General features: G+C 36.7%; 1 protein-coding gene across 1 annotated transcript; it reads right to left on the minus strand.

The window, feature by feature from the left end:
• Positions 1 to 4,474: 4,474 nt before the first annotated feature.
• On the minus strand, positions 4,475 to 9,424 carry LOC109192764 (probable inactive receptor kinase At5g10020). The gene is made up of 4 exons (XM_019343465.1): positions 7,793 to 9,424; positions 6,777 to 7,691; positions 6,193 to 6,675; positions 4,475 to 5,311 (listed from the first exon to the last, which is right to left on the minus strand). The coding sequence occupies exons 1-4, from the start codon at positions 8,709 to 8,711 to the stop codon at positions 4,701 to 4,703; spliced, it is 2,928 nt and encodes a 975-aa protein (XP_019199010.1). The 5' UTR covers positions 8,712 to 9,424; the 3' UTR covers positions 4,475 to 4,700.
• Between the last annotated feature and the right edge of the window lie 3,496 nt (positions 9,425 to 12,920).

Below are 12,920 nucleotides of genomic sequence, written 5' to 3' on the forward strand. Positions count from 1 at the left end.
GTATATATATACAGAGAGAGAGAGAAGAGAGAGAATAGTGAGCGTGTAATGAAAACGAAACCGCGTTGGGTGTGGCGTGTGCATTAAAGTGCAAACGGCTGTTTTTTCCTTAACAGCAAGATTTTGTTTTTTGTTTGTTTTTGATTTTGAGAGCTTTGTGATCTTAAACGTTATCAAAGAGATTTAAAATTTTTAAAAACAAATATTAATTTTTGTTATAAAATAAATCATATACTTTAATGAAGCATTATTAGATTGTTTTGGAAAGCTAAAACAACTCCATTACTGAAAATCACGAGTTAAAACAGAACATATAAACAAAGGAGGAGGGACAATATATATATATAACGTTTTGAAAATTGAGATACAAGATTTACAACACTAATAATTTAGAATTAACATTGATAATTGACGTATTATGGAGGAGTATATATTACAGTTTTTTTTTTTTCTTAAAAGAGAAAAAGAAAAATTGATGGATGAAATTGAAAATGAACTCTTTTACTAAATAATAAATACTACGTATATTGTTAATACTAATTTGGTAGCGTTAATTGTGACATACCAGTATACCACCGACAATCAAATCATAGTACTTGGAAAAGACAAAAGAGGAAAAAAAAAAAGTGAAAATAACTAAATAAGAAGTGGGGCTACGGTTCGGCGGTGGTTTGAGGTGAAATAGAGAAAAACGGAACCGCGTGGCTCTTGCTGGCTTAGCTTACTGCCTACTCACCAACAATTCATCATTTTCTATTTTCAACATCTGTGGGTCCCCCCACAACTTTGTTTGGCATGTACCATGTAGGTTTTTTTTTTTTTTTTTTTTGTAACACTATGTTTCTAAGTTACGATATACTAATTTTAAAATTTTGAAACTCTTGTTCAAAAATGTTGAAAGAGGTAAATTATGAGTGGCTCAATCAGTTAATAATTTTAACTCATACATGTACACTTTATGTACAAAGAAAAAATTTACTCCGTATTAATTATTATCATATCTTCAACATTGAAATGATAAGAATATTTTAAAGAATAAAATCTTATTACCATATTTAAAAATAAATAAATGTAAATTATAACCTTTTTTCCCTTAAATTAAACTCAACATGTCACATCTAAGATCAGTAGAAAGTAAAAGAATTGAATAAAATAGGAAAAAGAACATGTAATAAGGGATGAAGTGAATTTCATTTTTGGTCCTACTGTTATAGGGGCATTTTCAATTTCAGTTCACTTTAATTTCTTTTGCCACTTTACAACTATTGTTATTGAATGTGTTCCACTTTTAGTCCCACCGTTAGTATTTTCATCAAGAGGCCGTGTAATTTAGGGGTATTTTGACCTTTCTTCTCATCCAAGAGTCGTTATTGGTTCTTTGTGTTTCAATAGGTTGAGAAAGTATATGAACAGATACTACATTGTAATATAGCCAGTATCATTCAAAAAAAAAAAAAAGATGCATAACTCTAGGTGAATTTAATCAATTTATATTACTCTTAAAATAGCGAAAATACTAGATATGAATCATACAAGAAAATGTGAAGTTACTGCAAGGAATATGAGATTTTTTTTTTTTAAAAAAAAAACTTTACATTTAGTTATTTTATTTTATTTTCAAAAAAAAAAGTTATTTTATTTTATATAGCTTTCATAAGTATCACATGCAAATTATGCTGTGCAACCGTGTGCCCCATGCATGGTGCACACGGTTGCAAAAAAACAACGTCGTTTTGACTAAAAATTCGCGTCTGACTTAAAAGAAAATCAGTTTCGATTTCTGGCAACATCATTATGTTGTGCATAATTTGAAATATATATCCAGAATGAATGAACTAAAAATATAGAATAAATGAACTAAAAATCCAGAATGAATGAACTAAAAATCCAAAATGAATGAACTATATAGTTCAAATTATGCACAACATAATGCTGTTGACGGGAATCGAAACTGATTTTTTTTTAAAAAAGTCGAACGCGCGTTTTTAATCAAAACGATGTCGTTTTTGCAACCGTGTGCACCATGCGTACGGTTGCACAGCATAACGATTGCTCACACATTATTAGATTATGTAAAATTTGCCCGTACGAGCTTAGCTCAATAGTTCAGTATGCAGTATTGGGATAATAGATTAATGTTTGAATTTCAACGGCGGTAGTGTGAGGATTATGCCCAAAGTGAACAGATCCCTTATGTACCGACATTTGACCTTGTCTGCTGAATAATTAAGTCACCGTAATTTACATTCTCCCAAATACTCTGTCGGGTCGGGGTGTGGGACTCCTTAAAGTTGGAGATTCAACCTTTAGGGGATGTTTGGAAAACATTTTCCCTAAAATAGAGGAAAATGTTGTTTTCTGTTATTTGGTTCATGGAATTCCTCAAATTTGAGGAAAACAAAATCCTTGGTTGGACCTAGGATTTTGTTTTTCATGGGAGATGGGAATAAAAAGTGATATGGATTACCAATTTTATCCTTATTTTTTTAATTATATTACTCTTATTAATTTGTAGGGGCATACATGTCTTTATACTCGTTATTCCTTACAATTCCAAATCTAACCAAACAATAGAATTAGTATTCCCAGTAATTTTTTTTCCACCAACCAAACAATGAAATTCACCTTCCTAATAATTATTTTTCTATGGAATTTCAATTCCACTTCCTTTAAAATATTTTCCGCGAACCAAACAAGCCTAAGGAAAAATTACGTAAAATTTCCATAAATATTACGTTACCTCAAAATATTTGTTGAATCAAACACTCCTAATAAGAGTTTTGGCATGAAAATGTCATGTCAACATATATACCAAAAAAGGTGTCAATTGTTTCTGGGCAAACCATGGCTAGATTGGCCATAGTTTCCGGTCAAATCATGGCTGTAATCTGGCAATGGTTTGACTAAATTTAGAACGACGGAATTATTATATTAATGGTAGAGTATTCTTAATAATTTGGGGGCTTCGGGAAGGCTTGCTTCTTGCTAAAAATCACGATTTTAAATGCCAGTTAAAGTCATTCGAATTTGGTGATTTCACCATCTTTAATCCTAAATTTTCAAATCAATCATTTCTGGTCTTTCAAATTTCGAATTCGACCTGCCGTAGTCCTTCTGTTTACATATACCATCCGCGCCGTGAAAAGTAAGGATAAAACAGTCTTTTTATTTCAACCTCAATCAAAACAATTAATTTTTCTCAAAAATTTAAATTAGCCCTAATCTCCTCCCATCGAACTTCTTCTCCAATAATTTTCAATTATGCAAACACCTTTCTTTGGCGAGCTAAAACCACAATTTCAATCCGAAGATTTCACAATTGTGAATTTGTTCCTGGCAAAGAAAGCTCTACAGTTCTACAATTTTTGAGGAAAATGATTTGTTCTGGTTGGAGTTGAAATAAAAAAGACTGTTTTGCCCTTACATGTCACGACGCAGACGACAACCGTTAACAGAAGGACTACAGTAGGTCGAATTCGAAACTCAAAGGATCACAGTGGTCGATTTGAAAGTTTAGGACTAAAGGTGGCGAAACCACCAAACTTAGAGGACCTTTGGCTGTCATTTACTCTTAGCAAAATTGTTACCGAAACAGACTCGAAGGCCATTGTTCAAGTTTTCGGTAAAGGATATGGGATCCACTCTGGTTGCTGATACGTTAGTCTCCGACTGCAAGTTCCTCATGAAACATTTACAAGATATTGAGATGAAGCATGTGCTCTGTGAGGGCAATCAATGTGCTGACTTTCTAGTCAACATGGGACAAACTTCACATTGGGGTACTTTTGTCTTGGATCATCCTCGTGAAGGCTTAAGTGAGTTTCTTGTTCGGGATGCGCTGGACATCGCTTTTAGAAGATTCTACTAATACTCGGGACCTTTTGGTCCCTCCCATCCACAAAAAAAGAAAAAAAAAGTATTCTTAATAAAAACTTTGAGGTGGTTTTTGAGAAAATGTAATCTTATGTGGAAGAGAGAGAGAGTAATTTAGGTCTTTGCAGGAAGACTTTGGTTTTTGTAAGATGTGTGAACCCCACCAAATCAGTGAAACTACTCCTTGGTGTGGGTTCAGGAGCGCCCAGCCGGACGCGTTATTTCATCTGCAGTTTTTTTTTTTCTTCTCTTCTTTCCCTTCTCTCTCCTAATCACCTCTGCAAAAACAGTTCAAAATTCATGCCCTAGAAAACTATCTTTTGTTTTTATTTGGCGAAATTGTATATTTAATAAATATATTAACATTATTACTAGTTGAAATTAATTAGCGTTAACCTCAAGGTCTTGTCTAAGTGATAAAAATCTTAATGTCTGAATCATTCATTATGGGTTAATAGCTTTAATATGTATTTTTCATGAACATTTGCAAGTATTTTATCTCATCTCCAAAGTTTAGAATTCGAGTTTCATCCCAGTAATATGACTTTCAGTGACGAAAAACAAAAAAGAAAAAAAATAAAATATCTGATTTATGACATAATTTCACTTAAAACTATTGATATTTTGCTACTCTCAGCTAAATTACACTAACAAGGTTACAAGAAAGAATGATGCCTAGACATTTATTCTTTAGGGAAACTACACAAAAACCAAATTCTAAATGCTATCCAAGAAATGAATTTGATCTAAACAATGAACCAAGGGAATTAAGAATCAATTGATTCCTTAGCCACAAAATCTACACTTTTTTGAGTCTCTTCTGGACTTCACTTCTCTGTGGTGTTGTTCTCTACTGATACTGATGAAAGCTCCTCAAAGATCACTCTCATGTCAGGCCTTTCATCTGCAGGGAGGATACACCGGAGAGCGGTGCAAAGCATCCCGTCTAGACCTGCATAAACGCGCTCCATGCTCCCGCTTCCCAGCACGGACGGGTCAAAGCACTCGAGAGATCGGTTCTGAGCAGCCAGCAGCCTCACCCACTCTGTTAAATCCAGGACCTGAGCATTCCCGGGCACGATTTCAGCAGAGTTTCTCCCCGTCAAGAGCTCGAGCAGGATGACCCCGAAGGCATACACGTCGCTCTTTAACGAAGGGCAAGGCTTGCTCGTGCTGGCGAATTCGGGGGGGCGGTACCCCAGTGCAGCTGCAGTTAGTACCTGCTCGGCTGTCCCTGCGGATGTCATTATCCGGTGGAGGCTGTAGTCGGTGAGGAGGGCGTTGTGGGTGGAGGTTTCGACTAGGATGTTTGTGGATTTGAGGTTGCCATGAGGTATGGCGCTTTCATGGTGAAGGTAGCATAGACACCGAGCTATATCCACAGCAATCTTGAGCCGATCAACTAGAGACAAGGGGTTCAGTGTTTTCGAATTTTTGTCTGCACAGTTCAAACATGAAACAACCTTAAATCACACCACAGAAAGGATGTCTATTCAGTAAATGCAAATCAAGAAAGATGGTAGATAACACACAAACCATGTAAGGGAGAGGGGCATCAACCAAGCACTTGGACTTTACAATGGCAAAGTTGAATTGACAAAAGCAAAGTAACCGGGAAAGTGGTGTATGAAGTGTCCAGATACTACCCGGGGGTGTGCACTAGGTAAACCCCCACCCGCCTTGTGACCCTAGACAGCAAAGGACCACAAAGAGGTAAACCAGTCTAAATTGTCCCTAATTGACTAGCTCAAACCAAGAAGGTCAATACTAAATGAATGTCATCATGACAACAAAGGAAAGAAAGTAACAAGGAAAGTGGTGTACGAGGTGTCCAAATACTACCCAGGGGTGTGCACTGGATAAACCCCCACCCGCCTTGTGACCCTAGCCAACAAAAGACCACAAGGAGGTAAACCAGCCTAAGTTGCCCATAGCTGATCGGCTTAAACCAAGAAGGCCAATAGGCCGCTCCCACGGAGAGTCCAAACTTGGAACCTTGTGGTTACCAAGTCAACAGCTTGACCAACTTGGTTGGGGGAGTTGTCCCCTCATTTCGAATTTCACATTGACAATAAAATGACAAAAGATCAGCTTTTTAGTACTCCAAAAACTATGTTGGTAAGTTCTGTAAACAAGTTATAAACTGCACATTTTTGGTTGAAGATCAAGAACCAAGGTTTTACACATCTATACAGTAAGAGTTTTAAGGTGAACCAACTAATCATGCTTCAAATTTCCTAGATAGGATCATGACCATCCAACAGCAATTTGATCTATCAAGAGTGCAACTCACAAAAGAGAGAAAAAGGCGAGAGTTACCATGAAGGTAGAGGGCCAAGCATGGCGAGTTAATATAATTTGATATGATCAACCTCTCATGCTCCTTAGGGCCCCAGTAATAGCCTAGAAGGGATACTAAATTCGGATGTGTAATGTTTCCCAGTTTCTTTACTTCTCTTGCAAAGTCCTTCCGGTTTTTAAGTATCCCTTCTTTTAGCCACTTGACAGCCAAAACATGGCCTGAACCGAGCACGGCCTTATATAAAGTCCCGTGACAACTTGTTCCAACAGCCTCTGCAGGAGCACACGACAAGTCCTCCGCAGTGAATTTCAAGGTGCTATCGAATAAATGTAAAGATCCAGCCATTTTATCGGGGGAAGAAACCTTGAGAGAAGTAGGGCTTTTCGATGGATCTTGTAGTATCCTAGAAGGCGATATAGGAGAAGATAATGCTTCATTTTGTCTCACTGGAACAGGCAAGCCCTGATTCCCGATCTCGGGTCCAGCAGACAAGGGTGAACCTGCAGGAAGGGAAACTAAAATAAGTCAGCTTTGAATTGCTAGTCTAGTAAAAAGGAAGCCTTTTTTGTGTTTTCCCCGTTTTCTCGAGGGAGCTCCATACCTTTCTTCTCACTGATTCCTTTAGGATTCGCCTTTCCACTATCGACATGATGGGTTTTCGAGTAGATCAAGAAGATCAACAAAGCAACGACGGAAGCTGTGACAACTAAACCTGCAATGAGAGCTGCCCGGACAGCAGATTTGATGTGGCGACCTCGTCTCACCGGGGTCAGATTCGAATCACCATTTGGCAAAATTTCCTCGTGTGGGAACTCGAGTAAGGAGTTCCCGGGATGGAATGCCGAGTTAGGAAACCTCAACAGGTTTCTGGGCACGGGGCCAGAGAGATTGTTACCAGAAACATCGAAAGTTTTCAACGTTTCCGAAAGGCCACCAGGAATGCCACCTTCGAAATCGTTGTCAGAAAGGTTGAGACTTTCAATGTTCAAGAACCTATTCAACTCTGGAGGCAAATGCCCAGACAGAACATTATGTGACAAATCAAGAGATACCAAGATCGGGTTCTTCTGAGGTGTCAACTCTTCCATAGGTATTGTCCCCGTAAACTTGTTGGAAGACAAGTTAACATTACTCAATCGCGAAGAGTTAAAGAGGCAGGCGAGGAGGGAACCACTAAATACGTTTGTGCTAAGGTCAATCGTTTTTAGCTCTGGGTATGTACATAAAACGGGCGGGAGATTACCATCTAACGAGTTGTTCGAGATCTTTAATGAAGTAAGCCTCAAGAACTGAGATGTTTGGCTCGACAAAGATCCCACTAACAGGTTGGAACTCAATGCAATAACTTCAACATTGTTTCCCCAACCTTGGATTCTCGAAACATTTCCAGACAACATATTATTGCTAAGATCTATAACTGCACAACGTCCAACCCTCACAGGCAATGGGCCCGAAAGCTTGTTGGAAGACAAATTCAGAACTTTAAGATTCTCAGCGTTTATGTTTCCTATTGGACCTGTGAAGAGTGAAAGTTATAATGCAGAAAAAACGACAATAAAGTTATAAACTAGCACTCATATGAGCTAACATAAAAAAGATGGCTCGAATTCCACTTACCTTCAAGCTCATTAAGGCTTATATCCAATTCAGATAAGACCATTGAGCTCTTTTGCAGGAGGCCTTGTGGTAGAGATCCCGAGAGTTTATTGTTTCCAAGCCTAAGAATTTGAAGAGAGACGATAAAATTGAAGGACGGGAGATTGCCCAAGAACTGATTATTACTTGCATCAAAAACCTCTAAGCTGTCAAAGTATGGCATCCCGTCATGAGGGAAGAGCTCGCCTGTCAGCTTATTGTGACTAATATTCAAATATCGAACAGTAGATACAAAACCGGAATCCCCTATCCCAACTTCCAAGTCCAGTGATCCAAAGAACTCGTTGCCACTTATATCGACATAAACCACACCACCCAACTGAGATAACAGGCTCGTGACATCACCTGAGAAGCCATTCGAATGCAAATCCAGATACATTAACCGTTCAAGACTATCAAAACCAGAAGGAACCCCACCTTCCATGTTATTCAAGGAAAAATTGAGAAACACCAAGTTCTTTAACCTGGCGAATTCGGAGGGTATTGACCCACTAAACATATTTCGAGAAAGATCCAAATATTCCAATGATTCAATAGCACCAACCTCAGCTGAGACATTGCCTCTCAACTGGTTGTTTGCCACTGACAAATTTCTCAGCAATTTGAGACTGCCAATTGCTGGAAAATCCAAGACTCCAACTAAACCAACACCATTAAGTACAATTGAAGTAACATGACCCTCACTACAGCTGATTCCATACCAGTCTTGGGGACATCCATCTGATGCCAAAGACTTAGAATCCCATGAAACAAGAACTCTCCCTGAAGGGTCCTCCTGGAATCCCTTCTTGACCTCTAAAAGAGCCTCCAAATCTGATCTCCCAAGTACCAACTCAAGTACAGACAATAGAATCAAACAAATAGTACACAGCATCTGCATTCCCTCCCTCTATTCTCCCAATCAAACAAGTGGAATAATAATATACAATACTCAAATCAGCAGGAATCTTCTATCAATCACTTCAACAGTTCAAGATAACTAAATAGCAATTCCAAAAGGCACTGAACAAGTAGCAACAAGAGAGTGTAAAAAGTCAACAAACCTCAAAATCTTGCAAATTCAAGAATGTCCCATTACTTGCATTTACTCACCAAACATCAAAATGGGAACAAACCTTGAAAAAGCTGGGACCTTTACATACATTTTCCAGCATTATGACCAATAAAAAACATGGGTTTCACCAATCACCATGTAAACTCAATGGAAACCCATGAGTATAAATTTCAAGAATGAAATTGGTAAGCTTCTGCCAATGATGAAGTAAAGTAGCATGATTAATGAAGAAAAGGACAGGGACAAGAATGAGGGCAGTTGAGAGTGGGTATGGTTCTTGGGGAAGGAGAGGCAGAATAGATCAGAGAGCAGGGTAGGTGAGATAATAACTGCATTTTCTGTTCAGGTTTTGTCATAAACAATATGCACGAAGGCTTTGTTATGGGTTTAGAGGATATAGAGCAGAGTGATGTTTTTGGGAGTAGTCAAGTTTACTTGAGTAGAATATGAGTGTGGTGAGCTGTTGAAGCTGTGTACCTTTTTGTTCCCACTTCACCTTTCCAATTGTTTTTACAACATCAAGACAAGAAAGCTTTCTGTGAACACTGTGGGTGTGTGGTCCCCCATGGATGAGCCATTCGGCAATCAGCACCACCTAAGCCAGCTGGGCTGCAGCATCCAAAGAAACCATGGGCTTTCAGACCTAATACTACAATGGGCTTGCTACATGGTCTCGAGGGGCAAATTATAGCAATCGTTATACCCTACACCACAGCGTGCGTAGCACTGTGCGCCGCATGCCTCCCAAAACGAAAGGCGCGGTAGAAAGTTGCTGTGATTATGTATATTTGTTCATATAATTATGTATATGTATATTTGTTCATACAATTATGTATATTTATTCATACAATTATGTACATTTTTTATACAATTATGTACATTCTTTTCATACAATTATGTACATCCGAATCAGGAAATTTTTGTGTATTATGTTAAGAGTTAATGTGTATTATGTTAAAAGTTTTATTATGTATTATGTTAGATTATGTGTATTATCTTTTAAAAAACAGTATGTATATTTTGTTATACAATTATGTACATTCATGTATAACATTATGTACATTTTTGAACATGGGTTTTTTGTAAAGAAAAATTAACTGCCAAACACTGGAGCGGGAAATTTCAAAAAATAAAAAAATAAAAAAATTAAAACGACGTCGTTTTGCATCTGGGCGCACAATACAACGCGCGCCGTGGTGTAGGATATAAATTGCCAAATTATAGAGTCAATCGTTATGCTGTGCATCCGTATGCACCATGCATGGTGCATCCAGATGCAAAAATGACGTCGTTTTGACGTCTAACTTAAAAAAAAAATAAATTCAGAATTCCATAACTACGCATCCATAATTTCGTAACTATACATCCAGAATTACATAACTACACATCCATAATTTCATAACTATAAATCCAGAATTGCATAACTACACATCCATAACTTCATAACTATACATCCAGAATTGCATAACTACACATCCATAACTTCATAACTACACATCCATAACTTCATAACTACACATCTAGAATTGCATAACTATACATCCAGAATTTCATAACTAAAAATCCAGAATGAATGAATAAAAAATGAATAACATAATGTTGTTGCTGGGAATCGAAACTAATTTTTTTTAAAGTAGGACGCGCGTTTTGATGCAAAACGACGTCGTTTTTGCATCCGTATGCACCATGCATGGTGCATACGGATGCACAACATAATTTGCCTTATAGAGTTGTGTAGTTGAATTTTATGAATTAGAATAATGTACATTATGATTTAGAATAATGTATTTTATGTATTAGAACAATATATTTTATGTGTTATAATAATGAAACTTCTGGGGTAAGATAAATTACTTTATGAGTTATAAAAATATATATTGCAGCGGGTCGCGTGAAAAAAAAAAAAAAAAAACTCAAAACGACGTCGTTTTTGGATCGTGGTCCACACAATAACTATTGGTCTTTAGGTTAGCCATACACAATCACAAAATAGTTTGGCCTGTTAATTTCAAATATAAAAATTATATATAGAGAGTCCGACTCTCATAATAACTATGTCCTAGGTGAGAACTGTCGTCTAATATGGACCATTAAAATCAAGAGATGCACGATTATGATCTACGCATCCATCTCTTAAAATTAAGGATATTATTAGCATAATATAATAAAAAATATATATGGTCAATTGCAAATTAGTCCACCCAAAAGCATCCAACGACGACAGAAAACAAAAAGAAGAAGAAAGAAAGCGAACATTCCTTTCACAAACAATTATTTTTAATCACAAATATTAGCATACGCCCAGAAGTTAAAAAACAAAACTCCACGACAAACAAACCATAACAACAGTATAATACACCACGACTAACAATAGAATACACTATAACTACAACAACAATGCATTGGCACTAAAACACCGATACACAAATTTGCATCTACAAGCTTGCTGCAACCACCACCATAACACACAACCACTTCCACACCACTTTACAACATTTGTCGCCACAATGCATCACTACAGCAACTGCCCCACCGTATCAACATCTAAACTTTAACCTCTAACCACTACATGAAAAACCCTACACCATAATCCATAAATCCTAAAAACCTCAAACTAACCCCTAATTACTGAATACTAAACCCTAACCCCAATCGCCCTAAATATCAACTCTTAACCGCTAAAGAATAAACTTGAAACCCTAAACCATTAACCGTAAATCCGACCCTAAACCATTAACCGTAAATCCGACTCTATAAACATATAGACCCATGCCCCAAAGAGCACAAAGCCCTCCCTTCAAGAACAACTCTCCATAAGTCACTAGAATGCATAACCACAAACAAAGTAATGCAACACTAGTTCCATAAAAATGCACACTTTTTACTACTAGCAATACACAACTTTTACTCTTGGAGTGCACAAAGGTGTACAACATTTTGTAAGTGCACACCTTAAATTCTTAAACCCTAAGGGGGCGTTTGATTCACGGAATGTTAGATTACCTTAGGGAATGTTAGATTGCTGGGAATGTTAGATTCCTGTGTTTGGTTTAAAACTAAGATATGTAAATAAGACAAAGGTAATAAGATAAATTGATTAAAACGTCCAAAGTCCAATATTAGTAATAAGACAAAGGAATGCGAGATTACCTAAGAAATTGGAGGATATCTCACATTCCATTCCAATAGCTAAAAACTTAATGCGGAGGTTATCTGACATTCCCTAGAAAAGTTACATAACCTGAACCAAACATGAGAATCTTATATTACCAAGCAAATATAACCTTGGTTATCTTATATAACCTGCACCAAACGCCACCTAAGGGGTCGTTTGGTTCACAGAATGTCAGATTACTGGAAATGTTAGATTTATGTGTTTAGTTAAAACTGAGGTATGCAATATAAATCTATTTGGTTGAAGAGTTGTTGTTTATGTTATAACAGTTATTTTACTTTAATACCCTCAACATATATATATATATATATATATATATATATATATATATATATATATATATATATATATATATATATATATATATATATATATATATATATATATATATATATATATATGGAAGGGATTAGGTGCATTTGTTGCTTCCCGTGCGGTTGTGCGGTGGATTAATGTGCGTGAGGTTTATACTTAATGTGCGTGAGTGTTATGCTCAATATGCTTGAGATTTGTACTTAATGTGCGTCATGTTAATATGCGTGAGTTTTGTACTTAATGTGCCAGAGTATTGTACTTAATATGCGTGAGATTTGTGCTTAATGTGCGTGAGTAATAAGAGAATTTTCAACAATCTGGAAACATTAATATGAGGAACCTCTTGCAGACCAACCACTAGTAGATCAAAATTCTCTGTTTCTTTCCACTAGTTTTTCTATGTCCTCCATACTCACCTTCACCATAGCAGAATAAATCAATTAATAAATAAATAAATAAACAAATCTGACATGATGGAATTGAAGCAAACAACAGAAGTTCCAGATTCTCGCACCAAGATCGGTTTGCATAGACCATTGATAAGG

Source organism: Ipomoea nil, unplaced genomic scaffold (assembly GCF_001879475.1).
Source record: "Ipomoea nil cultivar Tokyo-kokei standard unplaced genomic scaffold, Asagao_1.1 scaffold1834, whole genome shotgun sequence".
Classification (NCBI taxonomy): domain Eukaryota; kingdom Viridiplantae; phylum Streptophyta; class Magnoliopsida; order Solanales; family Convolvulaceae; genus Ipomoea; species Ipomoea nil.